The sequence below is a fragment of the Piliocolobus tephrosceles genome, chromosome 13 (assembly GCF_002776525.5).
Source record: "Piliocolobus tephrosceles isolate RC106 chromosome 13, ASM277652v3, whole genome shotgun sequence".
In the NCBI taxonomy this organism is placed as follows: Eukaryota; Metazoa; Chordata; class Mammalia; order Primates; family Cercopithecidae; genus Piliocolobus; species Piliocolobus tephrosceles.
The window spans coordinates 104,324,136-104,348,099 of NC_045446.1; the positions used below are offsets into that span (position 1 = coordinate 104,324,136).

Below are 23,964 nucleotides of genomic sequence, written 5' to 3' on the forward strand. Positions count from 1 at the left end.
TGGATGAAAAGTACTATAGAATCAGATTAGAGCCTAGTATCAGGGGTTCCTACAGAGAGAGAAAATTTAAAGGTTTTCAGGACCCACGTGTCCTTGCTTAGAATCCTCTCTATGGCTATGGGAGAATTGCCTCATAAGACTTCTCTTCTGACTTGGAAATTCATCTAGAGCTTGTCTTTAGTGATAGAAATAAACAAACAGGACTGCTTTCTCCAAATATTTATTTTAAAATTACTTTATTACTCTGAATTTTCATGCATCAGAGAGAACTTTTACCCATAGGTATCTTGACTTCCCATTGGTGAAGAGTGGTATGGCTCTGATCAAGAAGGGTAGGCTCTTTTCATGAGTATTTTTAGTTTTACTTTTAAGTGAAAGCCCAGATTAAAAACATCTCATTTAGCTGAATTGGTGGCTTATGGATCAGCCATAATGTAGATTCTCTGCTCTTGCTAGTTGGGAATTCAGAGCCAAAATTAGCATCTGGCCTGCTAGTAGACAGTCAATAAATTTTTTTACTTAAGTGAATGAATTTCAGACTTTTGTGTTATTTAACAAATATAGTTTAGCAATATATTAATCTGATTTCCCACTACATGTTGAGGTGGGTGTACATCATTTGTGCCATATGCAATTGTTATATCCCAGGCATCAATGATACTCACACTAAGATCCTGGAAAATGTCCTTTATGATGAGATATTGAATGTAACCATGAAAGTCACTAAATCTTTCTGCATCATTGTACATCTCCCTGATGTTTTCTGTTTTGATGATAACCACAGTGTCTGGGCTTCTCAGAAGAAGACGCTTAATGGCTTTGTGGACATTGAGGGCCCTTCGGATAAAAACATTAATGGGAAAGGGTCTGAAATGCTGGCCCAGGGAAATAACAATGACAGTATTTTTTTCTCCTCCAGTTCTGTCAATGGCCCGGGTGAGGTACTCCATCTCTTTGACTGAATAGGTCATTGATCCTACCAAGGGATAACAATGTTTTTGCCACTGGATGTTGATGTTCCTATCCAAATCCACAGCAAGCTGGTGTTGCAGTTTTCCAGATTCATGCAGATCCACTGACTTCAGTGCTGATAACAAATAGGCAATCCCAAAATAAAATGAGGATATAGTTACCAAGATTGAGTAGATATAAAGATAGAAGAGATTTAATTGGTATAATTAAATAAGCTAATCATGTCTAATTTATTATAGGTTTAGATGAGGGGATGTTTTTGAAAATTATTTGAACAGTCAAAAGTGTTACGTAGTTTCTTGGATTAAGATGGTGGATAGGAGGCACGACTAGCTTGCAGCTCCCACTTGGACAGACGGAGCAGCATGTGGAGACTCACATCATGAACTTTTGCTCCAGTAACTACCACAGGAACATACCAGGAAAGTCAGGAGAATCCATAGACCCTTTGAACGAACAGGATGACCACTGCAGCCTCTCTGAGATGCTGAAAAACTGTGTCCCTAGGGCAAGTTTGCATCCTGCCTATAGGACAGTAGCTGATGTGCTCTTGAAAGTGCCACCTCCTGGCTGGAGGCCAACGAACACAAAACCAGCACACTAAACAAAAACACAACCAAGGACCCTCACAGAGTCCACTTCACTCCCCTGCTAACTCCACTGGAGCAGGTGCTGGTATCCAAGGCTGCAAGACCTGAAGATGGGTCACATCACAGGATTCTTTGCAGACACTCTCCAGTACCAACCCAGAGACCAGTAGCTTCACTGGGTAGCGAGACTCAGAAGAACAAAAACAATCACTACAGTTTGGCTCTCAGGAAGCCCCATTCCTATGGGAAGGAGAATTAAACCACATCAAGGGAGCACCCCGTGGGACAAAAGAATCTGAATAGCAGCCCTTGAATCCCAGATCTTCCCTCTGACATGTCTACTCAAATGAGAAGAAACCCAAAAACCAATTCTGATAATACAACAAAACAAGATTCTTTAACTCCCACAAAAGATCATACCAGTTTACCACCAATGGATCTAAACCAAAAAGAAATCTCTGACTTGTAAGAAAAAGAATTTAGAAGGTCAATTATTAAACTAATCAAGGAGGCACCAGAGAAAGGTGAAGTCCAACTTAAATTAAAAGGAATGAAATAGTGGCATTTGCAGCAACCTGGATGGAATGGGAGGCTATTATTCTAAGTGAAGTAACTCAGGAATGGAAAACCAAACATCGTATGTTCTCACTCATATGTGGGAACTCAACTATGAGGATGCAAAGACCTAAGAATGATACAGTGGACTTTGGGGACTCGGAGGAAAGGTTCAGGGTTGACGAGGGATAAAAGACTATACTCTGGGCTCAGTGTACACTGGTCGGGTGATGAGTGCATCACTGTGTCCGAAATTACCACTAAAGAACTTATCCATGTAACCAAACACCACTGGCTCCCCAAAAACCTATTGAAATAAAAAAATTAAAAATTAAAAAAGTGTTATGTAAATGTGAGAGATTATGTTCATGCTACCTTATAGAATCATGTGGAATCTAGTGGAGTGGGGATGGAAAGGTAGTGAAGTAACTTCCTTGGAGGATTATGTGGTCAGTTTTGTAGATGTTATTTTTGTACATTTTGTTGACTGTAGACTAAACTCATTTGAGGATAGAGAATGGTACTAATTGATGGTCTTTTCATAAAAAAAATGTAAACCCTATTTCCCCAGCCACTGTTTAAATTCCCTCAAGACTGAAATTATCTTCTGTACTTCTGTGTTTCCTTCACATATGCATGGGATAATATTAAGTGCCTTACTATAATAATAAGTACTGCTAGTCATTTGTGGAACCCTTTACAATATACAAAGCATTTATTTGGACTGATCTATCCATTCACCTCAAGGATCCATTCATGTATATTTAATTGACACATGAATAGAATGAAATGAAGTTCTTCCATTTTCATCATATTAATTAGACTTTTACCAGAACATCAGGGCTAACTGCTTTGTAGTTAGAACTTTTGAGGAAAATGTGCAGAGAAGGATTATTGATGCTTTGTAACATGGGATGGTCTTAGAAGCAAAGGGCTACATTTGAAGACTTAACCCAGTGAGGCTGGAAAACAGAGATGCTCTAGGGTAAGTTGGAGGAAAATGGCAGAGCTATTTTCTTCACTCTGCTTCCAACTTACTTCAGTTTTCTTTTCCAAATCATACTCTGGGCATAGAATTGAACTTTTAACACAATGTACAACAGTTTTTTTTCTATGACAAATTAAAAGATGAGTTGAAGAGGTAGGTCACTCCATAACTCAGTCCTTTATATGACCTAAGAGAATCACTGTTATGGAATATGATGCTAAAGGCTGTTACTAGACCCTGAATTTTGTAGATGAGGTAATTGAGGTTTCCCTAGGAGTTTAGTCATTTACCAGAGATCACAATTTAAAGCTCTCCCTTCTGTTGAGAATTTTTCTTATAACTTAGAACTAAGGCCCTACCAATTTTCCTACTTTTATTGGATCAACTTTCCTTCTAAGTTTGAGATCATGAGTGGCCTCATTTTGGGAAGGCCAGGATGGAACCACAGCTACTGCATTTCTCTCAGTGATGAGAGCCAGGATCTGGGGTCATAGAGGGACAGCCAATAGTGGTTTTGTAGGTGAGGTTGCTAAGGTCTACTAGCAAATTCGGAGTTATTACTGGTGCATTCTTGGTTTAGTAAATAGAGCAACTGAACTAGGATTTTAGCAATTGGATTCTATCCCTGACCCTTAAATTAAGTAATGATAACAATTGCAACGGCTATTTTTTTTTGGGGGGTACTTTCTATGTGCCACTACACCTTATAATGTGTTAAATACTTTATATCCATTACTTCATTTAATCTTCTATACAAGCTTGTATTAGTCTGTTTGCATTGCTATAAAGGAATACTTGAGGCTGGGTAATTTATAAGGAAAGGAGGCTTATTTGGCTGATGTTTCTGCAGGCTGTACAATCAGCATCTGTTCAGCATCTGGTGAGGCCAGGAAGCTTTCAGTCATGGCGGAAGGGAAGGGGAGCCAGTGTGTCACATGGTGAGAGAGGAAGCAAGAGAGATGCCAGGCTCTTTTAAGTAACCAGTTCTCACATGAACTGACAGAGCAAGAACACACTCATTACCATGGGGAGGGCACCAAGCCATTCATGAGAGATTCACCTCGATGACCCAGACACTTCCCACTAGGTCCCACCTCTGGTGTTGGAGATCATGTTTGAACATGAGATTTGGAGGGGACAATCAGTTAAACCATATCACTATTATTATTCCTGGTTGATTGATGAGAAACACCAGGCAGGGAAAATAAATAACATGCCCAAAGTCATTGTTTCTAAATAGCACAGCCTAGGTCTGTTAGACTCCAAGCCCATGCTTTACTTGTGCCTACCTGATGCAGTCTACTTCACTTCTGACATCTGTTCTCTTAGGTAATGATGACAGTAATGATACCTTCCACAAAAGAGAACTTAACCATGTGAGAAGCAATATTCTAAATACATTGTATGCATTACCTTATTTTACCAGATAGAAATTATTTTCATCTTTAGTTGACAGATGAGAAAACTGACAGATGGAATGGTTATGTAACTTGTTCAAAGTCACCCAGATAGGAGGTAGGGAAGTCAGGTTTTGAACCCAGGCTGTCTGGTTTTAGAATCATACCCTTAATCATTATGCTGGTTCTAGAAGCTGGACAATTTAATATCTTGTTATCTTTGGCTCCATCAATAGTTTTCTGAGCCTACTGGGTACATACTGAAGTGTGAATTCTGCAGAGATAGGGATATAGTAAACCTTTTTCTACACGGGTTTCCTTCCAGTTAGATAGCTGTATTTTTTTTTTTTTTTTAAGGAAAGATAACAATGCCTTGTGAAAAATTTTGGTGTGTTGTGATTGAGGAATATGAAAAATAAAGAGGCATTTCCCATATTCCCTTCTCCTTTTTGAAATGGAAAAGAAGTTTTTGAAAGGGGTAAGAATTATAACTTAGACTGAGGCATACTGTTGATACTGGCTTTGAAGTATTCCATCCACTGGCGGATCGTGGAATCTCCCATTAGATATATGAGCTTTCCTCTCAGGCATTCCTTCATTTTGACTGTAGCCAAACTACAGGAGACAGGATTCCATGTGTTTCTCCAGACATGCCCACTAGGGATTGTGGATGTCATTCCAACCTTGCACTTCTCTTTCTTTGCAACTGTTTCTTCTGCCAAAGAATCAGTAAGATAGGATCGTCCAAAACATCAAATTACCCATCAGTATTTACTAAGAGCCTTCTATCCTCTAAGTATCCTAAGAGGGGTAAGGGTGGTGGTAATGGTGGAAAAAGTCTTATTGAAGTATTCTCTTAATGGAACAGATTTTTTTTTAATAAAAATTTTTCTGTGATGTGAATTTCCTAAATAATGTGCATTAATGTTCATTATAAGAGTATATGTTTCCTCCTAGAAAAAAATGGCTTTCTGGGGGAAAATTTAAGTATTTTCTAGCCTTTCTATGAAAGTAAAGTCATCAATTCTTGCATAGGAATGGAAGCTCAATTATCCTATCATTTTAGCTCACTTTACCCCTAAGTTTGTCACACTGTAAGTGTCTTAAATGCCACCATCAAAATACAAATCCTTTGAGTTAAATAAAGGTGATATAAAAAATACTAACAACTAGTTTGACTTGGGAACTGGCCAATCAAAATGAATATGGCTATAGGCTGGACAGTGTCTTGGAGGTCCAAGATGGGCCAGGGATTAACCCCTTAGTCTTGGAGGGGTTTAGAAGAGTCTTGGAATCCAAGTGTTGAGGTAGCCATGATGGTGAGGAAGCCATGATGGTGAGGAGCCCATGGCAGGTTTGGGGCAATGATTATTAATCAACCGAGAGAAGTAGTTTAATATTTTAATAACTGGTATGAGTGTACTTGTGTATGTGTAGTGAAAAACAACATTTCTACATGTAGGTATGTATTTACACTTCAGTGTAGATAGGTTTATTAGTGATTAGCAAGGCTTTCTTTCTTTTTTTTGTGTGATTAGCAAGGTTTTAATGCTGAACTTGCAGAGACATAAAAGCTCTTGCCTTGAATCATTTTAGATAGGAGTTTCCTAGGCTATTTGGATTCAAAGAAATTGGAGAGTAATTAGTTAATATAAGTGTGGAAGTTCTATTTTGTATGCTAACAATTGTTTGAAAGGTGGCAAAGATCCAGAGGGAAGGATTATAATAAATTGACGCCCAGATGGCAGGTTGGAAACCTCTAGATGGTGATGGGCTAGTGGTGATGTGGGAAGAGGTGATGGCAGTGATATGAAGAGGGGTGTTGTGGTGAGGTAAAGAACTAGGTACAGAATTGGGAAAGAGTTAACGCTTAAAGGTTATTGTATAAATTGGGCAGGGAATTCACTGACTGACAAATAGACTGATGATGAGAGTTACAGTTACTAAAATACGCTTATGATATCCCGGTGATTCAATTATTCACTCACCTAGATAACTGGTGTCTTGGCCAACCTTAGATAAGCCAAATGAACAGAGTGCTGATAGGACTGAAACAGTGAACAAATCCAGTAGAAAGAAGAAACCCTTTAAATGGGTCTAGAACTAGGCACCACCCACCAAACACAGGAGTACTTACTGTTGCATTTGGAGACACTAATCGTATTGAATTTTTCCATAATCTCTACACCCACATTTGACCTTAAAGACACAAATACAGAAATTAATCTGTAGGTGGCCTCAAATCAGGAAACATACAGACACTAGCTTATCCAGTGCCTCAGTTATTTCTTAGAGATAAGTCAATTATTATGCCTACAGTTTCAGGCCATTTAGTAAATTTCCATTTCTTTGCCTATTAGGCTATGCGGTACAGTTACCCAGAAGGTATGTAAGAGGATTTATTGAGATGCAGAAAAAATGTATTAGAGCACACACACATATACAAATGTGCGTTTCTCATTTTCTTTTAGTTTTCATTCTGTATATATTTTAATCTCATTGATAAGAATTAAATATTCAAAAAGTTTGTGGATTACTAGAGAATGGGCACTGTCTCTAAATGAATTCACAGATCCTTTCCCAAAAGGCTCTTACTAAAGACACCCAAAATTGATGCACTCACAAGACTTTTCTTTGGATCAGTATATAGGCCAAATTACAATATTTGCACACGTAGTCTCAAGAAGTAATTATTTTTACCTTTCAAAGAGGCTCTTTTCTTGTTTGCTAAGATAAGAAACTTTCTTGTTCTCAGAATGCATATGAGTGAGTGCAGCACAGGGCATGTGTTGAGGCCTCACACAGTAGAAGGCTTCTTGGTCTCTGTTGTCCAGGTACTGGCACAATTCAGCATTTGTGTTTAGGATCAGGCCACATTCAGAGTGGACTTGGGAAGTGCCATTGACGAACTGGCCAATGAAGATCACCCTGTCATAGCCTTGGTTCCTTGCCCTCCAGAGAGCTGACACCCCTTCACTGGGGTGGATGAGCAGCAGAGACAGGGAGACCTGGCCCTCCCAGAATAGAGTGAAGCTGACCAGGTAGGTACCATTGTTGAAGTCAGTCACCTTTCCCGAAGCACCTGCCATCAGGGCTGGGGAGGACATCCTGGCCCTCAGGAAATCCCCACCATATTGCTTCCTGTGTCCCAAGTGGTCCCTCATTTCCAGCAGGATGTCCAGCTGATCCCCCCTGCAGTACATATCTCGAGGGTTGAGGATGGTGGCTGTGCTGTGTGTGGCGCTGGTGGTGGTGTTCATGTGGATGAAAGGTCTAGGTGGGATTTGCTGATCTAGTTTCTCTATGATTTCCTTTATTCTGAGTTCAGTCTCTGTTAGTGGCTTTAATGGTATCAGTGGTGCTTTAAGGAATAAGGACTTTATGGAATTGTTCCAGTGATGGAGGGAGATGGATAAGTTTAGAGCAGACCGAATCTGAAATGACAGTAAATGTGATATGAGATGGATAAATTTAGAGCATACCTGAGCTGAAATGAGAGGAAGTATAACATGCTATGAAATTAACCTGTTCCTAGTTCCTGTTCCTGTCATTTTTACTTATTATGATTTTCAATATTTATTTACATACTATTATCAATGTTATTTAAATTATCCAATAAAAAGACGTAGAATGGAGACTGACTGATGGGAGGGGCAGAAGGACAGGAGGTGAGCAAGATGGCACAAAGGCAGGGCACCAGGAGGAAAGTCTGTTACTACTATGATAGGGATATTGGAAATTACTATTATGGACAAGCCCACCCAAGGAAGCCTCACTGATTCTGCATGACTCACAGTTTGCTGCTCAACTATGGGTTCTACTGAACAATGGAAACCCTCACCCTCACAAAGCCAATGCCGAGGAGATGACCAAGTACCACAGTGATTACTGCATTAAATTATTGTGCTCCATCTGTCCAGATTACGTGTCCGAGCACAGCAAGCAGATGCGGAGATTTAATTTTAGTGAGGACTGTCCAGTATCTAATGGCCTGTTTGACTTCTGTCAGTTGTCTACTGGTGGCTCTGTGGCAAGTGCTGTGAAACTTAATAAGCAGCAGATGGACATTGCTATGAATTGGGCTGGGGGCCTGCACCATGCAAAGAAGTTCAAGGCATCTGGCTTCTGTTATGTCAGTGATACAATCTGGACCACCCTGGAACTGCTAAAATATCACCAGAGGGTGCTGTATGTTGACATTGATATTCACCATGATGATGGCATGGAAGAGACCTTCTATATTACAGGCCAGGTCAGGACTGTGTCCTTTCATAAATATGGAGAGTACTTCCCAGGAAATGGGGACCTATGGGATATTGGGACTGGCAAAGGCAGATATTATGCTGTTAACTGTCTATTCCTAGATGGGACTGATGATGAGTCCTTTGAGGCCATTTTCAAACTGGTCATGTCCAAAGTAATAGAGATGCTCCTGTCTAGTGTGGTGGTCTTATGGCATGTCTCAGATGCCTTGTTTAGGGATCAGTTAGATTGCTTTAATCTGACCATCAAAGCGCATGCCAAGTGTATGGAATTTGTCAAGAGCTTCAACCTGCCTATACTGTTGATGGCAGAAGGTGGTTACACCATTTATAATGTTGCTCAGTGCTGGAAATAAGAAATAGCTGTGGCTCTGGATATGGAGATTTCTAATGAGCCTTCATACAATGACTACTTTGAATACTTCAGACCATATTTCAAGCCCTACATCAGTCCTTCCAATATGACTAACTAGAACACTAATGAGTACCTGGAGAAGATTAAATAATGGCTGTTTGAGAACCTAGTAATGCAGCCCCATCCACCTGCAGTCCAAATGCAGGTGATTCCTGAGGATGCTGTCCCTCAAGAGGGTGGCATTGAGAATGAAGAAGACCCTGACAGGCATCTCCATCTGTTTCTCTGACAGACGAATTACCTGTGAGGAAGAGTTCTTCGGTTCTGATGAGGAGGGAGAGGGTGGCCGCAAGATCTCTCCCATCTTCAGAAAATCCAAGAGGGTTAAAACGGGATGAGAAAGAGAGACTTGGAGATGCAGAAAGAATTCACAGAAGAGGAGAAAAACAAAGGAGAAGAAGCCAGGAGCCAAAGAAGTCAAGGACCAGGTCAAGCCGGCCTGAGGGAAGCTCTCCAGCTCTGGCTTCCTGCCTAGTCCCCAGTCTTTCTCTCCCAAACCCTCAGATTTTATGTTTTCTATTTCTCCAGGTATTCATATAAAATTTATTAAATATAAATAGTTCCAGGGACTAGACAGAAATCAAGACCCTGAGCCCAGGGCAGCTGTGCTGGGTGATCTCTTCTAGGAACTGCCTTGCCACCCATCCCTCTGCAGGTCTTAACTCCGAAGCATAAAGGGTGCCAGGTCTGGGTGAAAGGAATACTTTTGTGCAAACATGAGACAAAATACTGAAATGCCAAGTGCCTGCTTAGTAGCTTTGGAAAGGTGCCTTTATTGCGCATTCTAAAAGGGGTGGCTGGGTCTTCAAGGATGCCCTGTTCTTTTCAGGCTCCTAAAGTAACATCAGCCATTTATAGTTTGGTTCCATTCTCATACCTTCTCACTGGCCTCAAGTGAGCCAAAAAACTCACACTGACTGCCATCTGTCTTCCCCCAGTTGTGCAGGTGGAGGATGGTAGGCTAGTCTCCTGCCCTCCTCTACCTGCAGAATTGGGGGAGTTTTGAGATACTATTTTTATTTTTGTGAGACACTGTAATAAAACGGTATATTTCTATACTCCCTACCCCAAAGACATAGAATGGTTGAGTAGATTATAAAAAAACAAGACCCAATTCTATCCTTCTGCAGGAGATTCACTTCATCTTTAAGGACACATATAGACTGAAAGTGAAGTAATGGAAAAAGATATTCCATGCAAATGGAAACCAAAAGAGAGCAGGAATCACTATATTTATATCAGATACAATGGACTTTAAGTCAAAAACTGTAAAAAGAGAAAAAGAAGGTCATTATGTAATAATAAAGGGATCAATTCATCAAGATAAATATATATATAAATATATATATATATATACACATTCAACATTCAGAACACCTAAATATATAAAGGAAATGAAACAGGAGCTAGAAAGAAATTATTTAGGTAGACAGTGAGGGTAAAGGAGTCCTTGGCAAGGCTTCCCTTTTTAACAAAAGGGAGCCCCTAAGTCATTTCTTTTCTAACAAAGGGCAGCCCAGAAAATCAAACTGCAAACATAGATAAGCAAGCTGAAAGCTTGTATGGTGAATGCTGGCAGCTGTGTCAATAGAACAGGGCTAACTGAGGGCCAGGCGTGTTCAACAAGGAGGCTCCATCTTCCCTTTTCTTTGTCACAGTGTGTACAGTAAAAAAGCAGGCAACATGGAGCTGGCCAGGTAGCAAATCCATCTGCATAATAAAAGATTAGAGTGGGACAGCCAGCTTCTTCACATGCTATGCAAATGGCACACCTAGTCCTAACAAGTTCTTTGTGTGCTATGCAAATGGCCCACCTGGTCTGACCAATCTTTCTTGCCCTATGTAAATCAGACACTACCTCCTCAAGCTCATCTGTAAAATCTCCTGCACTTCACTGTGGACCAAAAGACCCACTCAAGACCCCTCTGTCTACACAAGAGAGCTTTTCTCTTTCTTTTGCCTATTAAACCTCTGCTCATAAACTCATTCCTTGTATGTCCATGTCCTTGATGCGAGACAATGAACCTTGGGTATTATCCCAGATAAACAATGCCGTTTCATTGTGGGGGCCCACCTGGGATCTGAGGAAGATTCATCGGAAGGGTGAGTGTAGTAGTGGACCCCAACTCCTTCATTTCAAGGCTGTCTGCTCTCCATTTTAAAAATCAAACCAAATACTGGGCCCCCAGTCAGCCATTTAAAAATTTAGCATGGCTACCAGCCTTACAAGACTCAGGGGACAGACTTGCCAGGGAGAACTTGGCTAATCTCCCCATGTCCTCAGAGTGCTGGGAATGTTGACTTTGCTTCTAATTGGTTTCCTTTTACAGAGAGCCAGCTGTCATGTGGGGCTGGAAGAGGTCAAGAGGCACTGAAGGTTCCTGGCCAGGGAGACACCCTGGTGTTACCCGAAGGCTTCTGGACTAATTCCAGTCTCCAACAGCCTAGTGGATGATGGCAACAGGATCTGCAAGCCTTTTCTATTGCAAATTTTCTCCTTTCCTATCCGCAAATTCCATGTCTCCTACCCACTCTCTATATGCAATGCTTTGATAATTTTTACAATTCAGTAAAGTAATCCTGTTAGACAAGGTCAGGAAATGCTATAGTACCTGGGAATATAGCTCATGGGACTTTTGTTTTTGTGATTTTCTAGGCAGAGGGCCTCCTTCCCTCCCCCACACCCCCTGTAAACCTCTTTCTCTTTACCCTTCGTCTGGAGAGTACATTGTATTTCAAGGTCAACAGTACCACCTAGTGAAGTAGGAGCCCTATCCCATTAGGCATATTATTGACCATTTGCCAAAACACTCTTAGCTTCCCAATTCTTGCTTTTTGTGCCCCTCTACTAGAGACCAGGCTTTATGCTCCTTCTGCGAACAAGAAAACTCTGCCTTCAATAATGAGGAGAGAAAGGTCCTCCAAAACCAAATTTTAGTCTCAACACGGTCCCATCAGCAGGAAAACCACCATTTGGTTCCTATGTTCTTTTAAAGCACCTATTCTGCCTCCTCTTAAAATGGTACTTAAATAGTAAGGGGAATTTAATTCTGGAAGTTAACCAGAGCCACTGCCTAAGAATAAATACTTTAGTACAGGCCATAATAGCAAATTGTACAGCTCAAACCTGCATTCTCTCTCAGTTAAAGGGCATTGTCCAAATGTAAGTGTAACACAGTCTCTCTCGAGATCCATTTATTGGGAGTCATGCAGATCACACAGTCTAGGAAGTCAAAGGGAAATCACCAGCAGAGGACTAGAATCACATGGGTGAGCATGACTAATCCCAATTGATTGGTTCCTCTGGTTTCATTGCTGAGCGTTATGCCTGTATCAGTGGACGGCACCTTTAAAGGATGCCAAGGCTCAGGGAGCCAAGGAGGGAAAACAGTTGGGGGGATGCCCTCCACTGTCTTCCCCTCCACCTTAGGCCTTTCCAAAGGAAAGGAAGGTGACTAAAGAGACATCTTTTTTCTCGCTTCTCTTTCTAGATGAATAACACACTATCTTTGGTCTGCACTCCTCTGGAGTGCTTTCTGAAGCACTGGGATTCCTTTGACCCCAAGACTGAAGATAAAGTGACTCATTGTCTTTTGCACAAGGGTGTGGCCTTCTTACCATCTTCAACCAGCCTGGCCTGCAGAGGGGAGCCTTGGTTTTAATACTATCCAACAATTTAGATGTTTTCTGTAGACGGGATGGCAAATGGTCAGAGATCTCTTATGTACAGGCTTTCTTCACCCTGTGAGACAACCCAGAACTTTGCAAGCATTGCACAATCAGCTCAGCTCTTTCACCAGTCATATCAGGAGGACCCAATGGGAATGATTCCCCAAAACTAGAGAGGAAACATCCAGGGGAACTATTTGAGGCAACTATTGAGTGTCCAGGCCCTTCTTGTCCTCCCTCTCTGAGGCCCCCTCCAGCTGTGCCATCAGGTCCTTCAGCTCCACCATTTCCAAAACTCCCCACTACCCCAGCTTCACTCTTACCCTTACAGGATATGCTCAATGGAGGTGATGTCACTAGGGTTCCCTTCTCATTGCAGGATCTTAGGCAAATAAAGGGAGATTTAGGCCGATTTTCTGATGACCCTGATAGGTATATAAAAGCTTTCCAAAATTTAACTCAGGTGTTTAACCTCTCATGGAGGGATGTTATGCTGCTCCTACGCCAGACCCTAACTGCAGCTGAAAAACAGGCAGCTCTGCAGGCAGGAGAGAAATTCGAAGATGAACAATATGTCTCCTATAGTAGGCCAAAAGGGAAAAAAAGAAAATAGGGAAAGTGAATAGGGGAACCATCATTTCCAATAGGAAGAGAGGCACTACCTCTTGACTACCTTGTTTGGAACCCCAGTGACATTACAGATGAATAGAAAAGGAAACCCCTTTTAATGGATATATTGGGGGGGCCTATGAAGAACTAGGGCCAAACCTCTTAAGTACTCTAAACTGTCCATGGTAAACCAAAATCCAGAAAAGAATCCCACAGCCTTTATGGTAAGGCTGAAAGAGGCACTAATAAAACACACCTCCTTGTCCCCTGATTCAGTTGAGGGACAGCTCATTCTAAATGACAAGTTTATTACACAGGCAGCTCCCAATATTAGAAGGAAACTACAGAAGTAGGCTATAGGGCCAGACAGCATTTTGGAGAATCTCCTGAGGGTGGCCACCTTGGTCTTTTATAGTAGGGACCAGGAAGAGGCCCAGAAAAAAGAGAGGAAACACAAGAGAAGGACTGAGGCTATGGTAGCTGCTTTGCAGGCTTGCAAAGTCTGGGATCCCTGAGGTGCATCTGCGAGTTGCTATCGATGTGGGAAGTAAGAGCACTTTAAAAAGGAGTGCCCAGGAAGCAAGAAGAAGCCACCTCAACCCTCTCTAGCCTGTGACGGGGACCACTGGTGATCAGACTGCCCCCAGAGATGGACATCAACAGGTTCAGAACCAGTCTCAGAGATGGTCCCGGGGCTCAAGCCCTGGCTCTAGTGGCTCAAGCCCTGGCTGTAGTGGCTGAAACTTCCATTACAGCACAGGGGTCCAGGTAATTCTGGAAACTGAAGGAAGGAAGGTGGACCTCCTTCTGGACACCAGAGCCAGCCTCTCTTTTCTCCTCTATAATCGAGGCCTCCCCTCTTCCCATAGCATGAGAGGTGAGGGGTGTCTCAGAAAAACTAATCTGATATGTCTTTCTCAACCCCTTAGTTGCAGTTGGGGGGACATATTATTTACATGTGCCTTTTTAATCATGCCTGAAAGTCCCACTCCTTTATTAGGTAGAGACATTCTAGCTTGCATGGGGGCCAGCCCCAGGAAAAAGTCTTTTTCTCCTCCATTGGAAGCTAATATCAATCCAGAAGTCTGGGCAACTCAAGGGAGAATAGGTTGAGCTGTAACCACTATCTCAGTCTGGATCTATCCTAATGATCCCACTTTTTTTCCTAATCGGAGATAATATCACCTAAAGCCAGAAGCTAAGAAAGGGCTAGAAGCCATTATTAATAACCTGAAGATGCAGGGCCTCCTTAAACCCTGTAACAGTCCCTACAACACCCCAATATTAGGAGCATAAAAACCCAATGCAGAATGGAGGTTCATTAATAAGGCCATAGTCTCAATCCATCTGGTAGTACCTAATCCCTATACCTTGCTAATCCAAATACCTGCGGGAACTAAATGGTTTACAGTCCTAGATTTAAAGGATGCCTTTTTCTGCATACTGTTACCTCCTGACTCTCAATACCTATTTGCCTTTGAAGAATCCCTCTGGCCAAACTGCCCAGGTAAAACGCATGGTGCTGCCTCAGGGATTTTGAGATTATCCCTCATTTGTTTGGACAGAAGCATTGTCAAAGGACCTCTCTGAGTTATCCCATCCTCAGGTAAGGGTCTTGCAATATGTGGATGATATACTGCTCTGTGCCCCAACTGAGGAAACCTCTTGGGAAGGCACTGAAGCTCTTCTTAATTTCTTAGCTGACAGAGCATATAAGATTTCAAAATCTAAGGTCCAACTTTGCAAAACCTTGGTAAAGTACCTTGGTTTAGTGCTTCTGAAAGGATTAGAGCATTAGGGGAAGAAAGAATTAAGCCCATTTCCTCCTTCGCCCTCCCTAAAATCCTCAAGCAACTGATGGGATTTTGGGGCATTACAGGATTTTGCAGGCTATGGATACCTGGGTATGGTGAGATAGGTCATCCTCTATATCACTTCATAAAAGAAACTCAAGTGGATAAAACTCATCTCCTAACCTGGAAACCTAAAGTTCAAAAGGCCTTTAGCCAGCTAAAGCAGGCCTTACTTAAGGTACCAACCCTCAGCCCTCCTGTAGGGAGGACCTTCAATCTTTATGTATCAGAAAGGAAAGGAATGGGCATGGAAATTTTAATTCAGGACTGAGGACCAGCTCAACAACTAGTGGGCTACCTGAATAAGAAACTTGATTTGGTGGGTAAAGGATGGCCAGCATGCCTCTGAGCAATTGCCATGTTGGCCCTACTGGTACTGGAGGTCACCAAACTAACCCTGGGAAATGGCTTAACTGTTTATGCCCCATATAACGTAGCAGGATTGCTGTCTTTTATGGGGAACCTTTGGCTAATAGATAGTTGGCTCCTTAAATATCAGGCTGTGCTGTTAGAAGGGTCAGCAGTTCAGTTAAAAACTTGTTCTTGCCTAAACCCAGCCACTTTCCTCCCCAAGAAGACTGGGGAACCTGAACATGACTGTGAGCAAGTTGTGGTACAGATCTATGAAGCCAGGGAGAATCTCAGGGAAACTGCCCTAGAAAATCCAGACTGGACCATCTTCACAGATGTCAGTTCCTTTGTAGAGCAAGAAGTCCGTAAGGCAGAATATCCAGTAGTCACTCTGAATGATGTTATTGAAAGTGCACCTCTATCCAGGCACAAGTGCTCAACTAGCTGAACTGATAGCTCTTACAAGAGCACTTGAATTAAGCAAGTGAAAGGTAGCTAACATTTATATTGACTCCAAGTATGCTTTTTTAGTTCTCTGTGCTCATGCTACCATTTGGAAGGAAAGACACTTTCTTACCACTGATGAATCTACTATAAATTACCACCAGAAAACTAACAGGTTATTATCCTCAGTTTTCCTTCCATGAGAGGTAGCAGTGCTGCATTGTAAGGGACATCAGAAGGGAACAAATGAAATAGCTGAAGGAAACAAGTTAGCAGGTCAGGCAGCCAAGTCAGCAGCAAGAAAGCCTCATGGCATCAACTTGAAGCCCTTCTAACCTGGAAAGGCCAAGAAATTAAGCCTCAGTACTCCCCTGCAGAAATAGAAGGGGCCATTTCTCAAGGGTTTACTTTCCAGCTCTCAGGATGACTACAGTCGGAGTATGGCAAACTCCACTTGCCAGCCTCCAGCCAATGGAAAGTCCTTAAAATCCTTCACCAAATGTACCTCGAAACAATAAATTGCTCATGGAATTCCAGACCCCTGTATGATGTTTGCTAAAAGTAGTGACCTACAACTGTGGGTGAACAGGATATGTCTGGACTGACAGCCCTTGATGCAAGGATTATCTGAGATATTGACCAGGGTATATTATGTCCCTAATTTTTTGAAAGTCCATTTGTCAGGTGGACCCTTCTCATTTAACAAAAATCATATAATCATCTCAATAGAAAAGGCATTTGATAACATTCAACTTTGCTTCAGATAAAAATATCTCAACAAATTAGGTATGGAAGAAATGTACCTCAAAACAATAAAATCCATGTATAACAAATTCACAGCTAACATCACATTCAATGTGGAAAAGTTGAAAGCCTTCTGAAATCTGAAACAGATAGTGTTGACCGCTTTACCAGTTTCATTCAACATAGTATTGGAAGTCCTAGCCAGAGCAATTAAGTCAGAGAAATAAATAAAGGGCATACAAATTGGAAGGAAGGAAGTTAAATTGTCCCTGTTTGCAGACCACATAAACTTATATTTAGAAAACCCCATAGACTTCAATGAAAAACTGTCAGAACTGATTTTAAAAACTCAGTAAAGCTACAGGATACAAAATCAGCATAAAAAAACAGTAACATTTCTATACACCAATATCAAACAACCTGAAAAAAAATCAAGAAAGCAATTTCATTTACAGTAGCTACCAAAAAATCCTAGGAATAAATTGATCTAAAGAGGTGAAAGATCTCTACAGTGAAAACTACAAAACATTGATGCAAGAAACTGGAAAACACACACACACACACACACACATACACACACACAAAATAGAAAGCTATTCCATGTTCATGGGTTAGAAGAATAAATGTTAAAATGTTCAGACTACTAAAAGCAATCTACAAATTCAAGGCAAACCCTATCAAAATACTAATAATATTCTTTGTCAACATAGCAAAACAATCCTAAAATCTGTATGGAAACAAGATCCAGAATTGCCAAAGCTTTTCTGAGCAAAAAGAACAAAGCTGAAGGCATTGTATTATCTGACTTCAAAATATACTACAAAGTTATAGTAATCAAAACAGTGTTATACTGGCATAAAAATAGTCACATACACCAATGGAACAGAATAGAGAACACAGAAATGAATCCACATATTTACAGTCATCTGGATTTTTGACAAAGTCATCAAGAACATACAATGGGGGAACAAAAGTATTTAAAATAAATGGTGCTGGAGAAACTGAATATCCATATGCAAAATAATGATATTAGACCCTTTTCTCTCACCATATACAAAACTCAGTTAAAAATGAATTAAATACTGATATGTATGACCCAAAGTATGAAAATACTAGAAGAAAACATAGGGAATACTGTTCAGGACACTGGTGTAGCCAGAGTATTTTTGGATAAGACCTCAAATGCACCGAAAACAAAAGCAAAGATAGACAAATGGGATTATATAAAACTAAAAACTTCTTCACAGCAAAAGAAGCAATCAAGTGAGTGAAGAGTTAACTTCCAGAATGGGAGAAGATATTTGCGAACTATCCATCTGACAAGGGATTACTATCCAGAGTATACAAGGAACTCAACCAACTCTATAGCAAAAATCTAATAATCCAATTAAAAAATGGGCAAAAGATCTGAATAGACACTCACCAGAAGAAGATATACAAATGGCAATCAGGTATATGAAAAGGTGCTCAACATCATTGATCATTAGAGAAACACAAATCAAAACTACAATGTAATATAATCTCAGTCCTGTTAAAATGACTTTTATCCAAGAGACAGGTAGTAACATATGCTAGTGAGGATGTGGACAAAAGGCAACCCTTGTACACTGTTGGTGGGAAAGTAATTAGTACACCACTATAGAGAACAGTTTGGAGATTCCTCAAAAAACTAAAAATAGAACTACCATATGATCCAGCAATCCCACGGCTAGGTATATACCCAAAAGAAAAGAAATCAGTATATCCAAGAGCTACTTGCACTCCCATGTTTATTACAGCACTAATTACAGTAGCCATGATTTGTAAGCAACCTAAGTGTCCATCAACAGACAAATACACAAAGAAAATATGGTATACATACATGATGGAGTAGTATTCAGTTATAAAAAGAACAAGATTCTGTCATTTGCAGCAACATGGATGGAACTGGAGGTCATTATGTTAAGTGAAATAAGCTAGGCACAAAAGATGAACTTTGTATGTTCTTTTTTGTTTGTGGAAGTTAATAATTAAAACAATTGAACTCATGGAGATAGAGAGTAGAATGATGGCTACCAGAGGCTGGGAAGGGTGGTGGGGGCATGGAGGTGAAGTAGGGTTAGTTAATGAGTACAAAAATATGACTAGACAGAATGAATAAGATCTAGTATTTGACAATATAACGGGGTAACTACAATCACCAATAATTTATTTTACATTTAAAAAATAGCAAAAAGAGTATAATTGTATTGTTTGTTGCACCAAGAAAAGATAAACTCTTGAGGCAATGACTACCCCATTTACCCTGATGTGATTACTATGTATTGTATGCTTGTATCAAAATATCTCATCTACCTCATAAATACATACACCTACTTTGTACCCACAAAAATTAAAAATTCAAACAAATAAAAACCAAAAATACAGATATTCTGTTCTTTAGATGTTCCCTTAAAGAAAGTAAAAAGATGAGGTAAGCATTGCAAGAAGATAAGTGCAATGCATTTATATGTGACAAAGAAAGAATGTGTATGTGTGAACACACACACACAGTATTTATCCTCTCACATATTGCTTAATGATTATCAGGTATGTTGTTTGGTATCTAGCTATTGAAACTCCCCTCCTATGATCTACAAGTCTTGTAGTTTAGCCTTTCCTAGAACAGATGAGGTAACAAGCAAAAATAAGCTTTTGTAAACCACATAAATAAAGCATTTCCTACCTTTGTGGAGTTCTGGAAAACTGTAAAAGTGATCCAGGAGGCTAATATAAACAACAGTGCCCACAGTGACTTATAATTTATCATACTTATTTTCATGATTAGGATCCTACAAGAGATAATACAAAAACAAGCACAAAAACATACAACAAAACAAAACAGAAAAGCAAACAAACGTGGAAAACATTTGAAATTTTTTTGACTCATGATTACTTTTTAGCCTCAGATAAATAACTCTCAGAAGTAAATCTTCACCCTCCAAGCTATACTTGGTATCTCCCAGGTGCTCTCTTTTAGCTATCTGCTTGTACATTCTACAAAACAAATATTTCATAGAGACCACTGTGAACTTTAAGAAATCGAGCAGCTAAGGGCCTGAAGTATGCAAGCTTGCTTGTGTCTAGATGAAGTCTCCAGACTATTTGTCACCTAACTATCAGGTTCCCTGTTCTATTCCCTTAAACTCAAGGGCAGACACAAAATACTCCAGCAAATACTGACACCGAGAACCATATGATTATAGTACCTGTTGAATATAAATTAGTTTTTCTGTTTCATTAATGCCAATCTGTTAATATGTCCTTTTCTGTTTTGGCAGGCTTTCTAGCGCCTCTGAAGCTTGAAAAGAATTATTTTAAAACATTTCTTACTTAAAAAACAATTCAGGCCTTATCAGTATTTTTCTATGATTTGTCTTAACATTTCTCTTTGCACTGGAATTCCAAGTTCTCTTTTAACTTGGAACTTTAAACTTTAACATCAGATTGCTTGAATGCTGCCCTTCTAAAACTTTCCATCCCTCAAAATTTACCCTCCCCTAGAAGCACCTTTCACCCCAGGTCCCTAGTTTATACATGGGCATTAGACATTTCTGCACTCAAAAATAAATGTTACACTTTTCCCTCACCCTCCCAATTTTACAAATATTTTCATACCTTTAGTTTATAGATTGTTCAATCCCATACATAGACTCTCTGGCGAGCTAGGAGTTGAGGATTTCTTCTGAAGCCACCAGTGTGCTACTGGCATACCTGTCCTTTGTCCCACAATAAACTGCAGATATACATTACAGTTTGTTCACCTTTAGCATGGATTCACAACCTGCTGCTTGTTTCAGCTAAGACGGAAGTGTCAGCTACGTCAACTCCACCTTAAGGGGAGGCCTGGATCACAAACTGTAGTTATTAGCTCAAGCAGAGGCAGGAAGGAGAAATGAAGTGCTCTGCGTAGTAGGTTATATGATTTCAAATTCCTGAAGTTTTATGAGTCTAATTCTAGTTACAATAAATAACTGATGAGAAAAATAGTGTTTGATAAATAATTGTATTTAGTTAATACAATTTGATAAATATTATAGTTACAATAAATAACTGATGAGAAAAAGAGCCAGAAGTTTGAATGATGGAGAGTAATCATCAACCGAAAGTCAAACTTTCTAGTTTCCATCTGAGCGTTATTATCAAGACCCAGTTGGCAGGATTCAAGTGCATATTATCTCATACATAGTAGGTTTCAATACAATTTGCTGAACTGAACTAAAAGAACCTCAAATATAACATAGGGAAGACAATAATATTAATTGCATCTGAGACTAACAGAGTGACAGCTTATAGTCATGGGTTTGAATCCATCTGTGATTTGTATTCTTGATCTGATGAAAACAGTGCTGGAAATAGCAGGCACCCAGACAGCTGCACCAGTGCCCACAGGAAGCAGTAGCTGCTGGCCCTGTGGCTCCCTCCATGGGTTTATTACTGCTGCCCTACACAGGAGGGTAAACTTATTTAAGCATGCCCATCAATCTTTCCAGTCTTATGTTTTTAAAAAGATGGACTCAAGACCAATTTCACAACTGGTCTTCTTGTTTCAGATCTTGAAATTCTTCCAACATCTTTGATCCTGTTCTACGAACTTCGCCTTAACAATACTTCTTTATGTCTTTACATTATGACCTTTGGAAAAGCTGTTTTAACCTTATAAAACTGGGTCTATGATTGTCAAATTTTTCACTGAGGAGCCTGTAATAAGAAAAAAGTATTTGCAGTGGGTTTGATTTGGCTGCTCCATAGAGGACTGATGCCAGCACCCACCCAAGTTCACAGTCTACTCTGAGACATATAGATTTATAGACCTTAATTTGGTTTGGTCACATAGATTTTGAAATCTAATGTTAACCTGTGATCTTTTTATGAGGTAGGCATAATAGATATGCTTGACTTAAAGAACCAAGAGCACAGAAGAAAGTTTGAATGATTTGTGCAGGTCATCTGATGAACTTTGAAACAGGACTGAATCCAAGATTCCTGTCATTTTGATCTCTATCACTGTGTGTTTATAGTGTATATGTATGACAACATAAGCACAAAGAATGAAAAATAGGAAGTTGGAAAAACTATCTTGAAGTCTTTATACCATGTGTGAATTGGGATATCATTACTTGAAGATAGACTCTGATTAAGAAAAATACTGTAACCCTAGTATAACCACTAAATATTTCTTTAAAAAAGTGGTATATATAATAAATCAATAATGAGGATTAAATGAAACAATAAAATATGTTTGATTAGCCCAATAGAAGGAAAAGAAGGAAAAAAAGAAGTGGAACATAGAAAACTTCTGTCAATATATTCTTAAATTCAAATATATGAACAGTGATCTGAAGTCAGAATGATATAAACCAGGGGTGGACAAACTTTTTCTATAAAGAATCAGATAGAAACTATTTTAGGAGAAAGAAACTATAAACAAGAAAATGTAATGGGTATATTAAAATTAACCTTGTGATATTCAGTTGGGATTAGAATTATCTGTATGCATTCAGAGATTTTTGATGGATAAATATGCATTTGTATGTATACATGGGTTCATGCACACAGACATATATTTTCAAGCTCTGTCCATAGAGAAGCCCTAGAAGCAATGACACCTAGTGCCTAGACCTTGGTTTCTTAATTCTCCAGTAAAGGGAGCCAGAATTCCTTGGAGAAGTGGCTGGTTGATTCCATCACTTTGTCAGGGGATATGAGATGAGCCTAGAGCATCTTGTGGTGCTAGGAAATGTCTTTTAAAAAATGGAGGGACATGACAAAATGGTCCAGAAGCTAACCTGAAAGAGCTCCTGATGACCAAAGTTGCAAGAATTTGAGCCACAAAATAAATAACAATTGTTTTGGAATATATATTAGTCTACTCTCAAATTTCAAAATATAATCATTGTTCTCACATTTCAAAATACAATCATGCCTTCCCAACAGTACCTCAAAGTCTTAGTGAATTTCAGCATTAATTCAAAAGTCCAAAGTCTCATTTGAGACAAGGTAAGTCCCTTCCACCTATGAGCCTGTAAAATCAAAATCAAGTTAGTTACTTCCAAGATACAATGGGACTATGGGTGTTAGGTAAATACTTACATTCTAAAAGGGAAAAATTGGCAGAAAGAAAGGGGCTACAGGCTTCATGCAAGTTCAAAACCCAGAAGAGCAGTCATTAAACTTCAAAGCTTCAAAATAATCTCCTTTGAACCCATGTCTCACATCCAGGGCACACTGATGCAAGGGGTGGGTTCCCAAGGACCTGGGCAGCTCTGCCTCTGTGGCTTTGCAGGGTTCAGTCCCTGCAGCTGCTCTCAAGGGCTGATGTTGAGTGCCTTTGGTTTTTCCAGGTGATGAGTGCAAGCTGCCAGTGTATCTACCATTCTGGGGTCTGGAGGATGGTGGACCTTTTCTCACAGCTCCACTAGGCAGTGCCCCAGTGGGGACTCTGTGTGGGGGCTCCAGCTTCACATTTCCCCTCCACACTGCTGTAGTAGAGGTTATCTATGAGGGTTCCCCTCCTGCAGCAGACTTCTGCCTGGACATCCAGGCTTTTCCATACATCCTCCTAAATCTAAGTAGAGTCTCTCAAGCCTCAACTCTTGCACTCTGTGCACCTGCAGGCTTAACACCCTGTAGAAGCCACCAAGGCTTATGGCTTGCAATCTCTAAAGCAATGGCTTGAGCTGTACCTGGGCCTCTTTGAGCCAGGGCTGGAGCTGGAGCAGCTGGGATGCAGGGACCAGTGTCTTGAGGCTGTGCAGGGTGACAGGGCCCTGGGCCTGGCTCACAAAACCATTCTTCCCTTCTAGGCCTACAGGTCTGTGATAGGAGAGGCTTCCACAAAGGTCTCTGAAATGCCTTTGAGGCCTTCTCCCCATTGTCTCCACTATTAGCATTTGGCTCCTTTTTACTTATGCAAATTTCTGCAGCCTTCCTGAATTCCTCCCCTGAAAATGGCCATTTCTTTCTACCACATGGCCAGGCTGCGAATTTTCCAAACTTTTTTACTTTGCTTCCTTTTTAATGTAAGTTCCAGTTTTACATCATTTTTTGCTCATACATATGAGCATAGGTTGTTAAAGCAGCCAGGCTGCTTCTTG

General features: G+C 40.3%; 1 protein-coding gene and 1 pseudogene across 1 annotated transcript; one reads left to right on the forward strand and one right to left on the reverse strand.

Annotated features, from left to right (window-relative positions):
- Positions 1-204: 204 nt before the first annotated feature.
- On the reverse strand, positions 205-20,680 carry NXPE4 (neurexophilin and PC-esterase domain family member 4). The gene is made up of 6 exons (XM_023208279.2): positions 20,486-20,680; positions 19,554-19,659; positions 7,203-7,936; positions 6,640-6,701; positions 5,011-5,217; positions 205-1,087 (listed from the first exon to the last, which is right to left on the reverse strand). Exons 2-6 carry the CDS (start codon positions 19,647-19,649, stop codon positions 552-554), a joined length of 1,635 nt encoding a protein of 544 aa, XP_023064047.1. The 5' UTR covers positions 19,650-19,659; positions 20,486-20,680; the 3' UTR covers positions 205-551.
- LOC111540163 lies at positions 8,180-9,622 on the forward strand (annotated as a pseudogene).
- Positions 20,681-23,964: the final 3,284 nt, after the last annotated feature.

Bases quoted from the DNA above. Each gene is read 5' to 3' on its own strand.
- NXPE4 (XM_023208279.2), bottom strand. From the start codon at position 19,649: ATGAAAATAAGTATGATAAATTATAAGTCACTGTGGGCACTGTTGTTT. The intron at 7,937-19,553 runs GTAGGAAATGCT...CTGTCATTTCAG, and splicing joins TTTTCCAGAACTCCACAAAG to ATTCGGTCTGCTCTAAACTT. The intron at 1,088-5,010 runs GTATGCCTCAGT...ATTTGTTATCAG, and splicing joins CTTCAAAGCCAGTATCAACA to CACTGAAGTCAGTGGATCTG.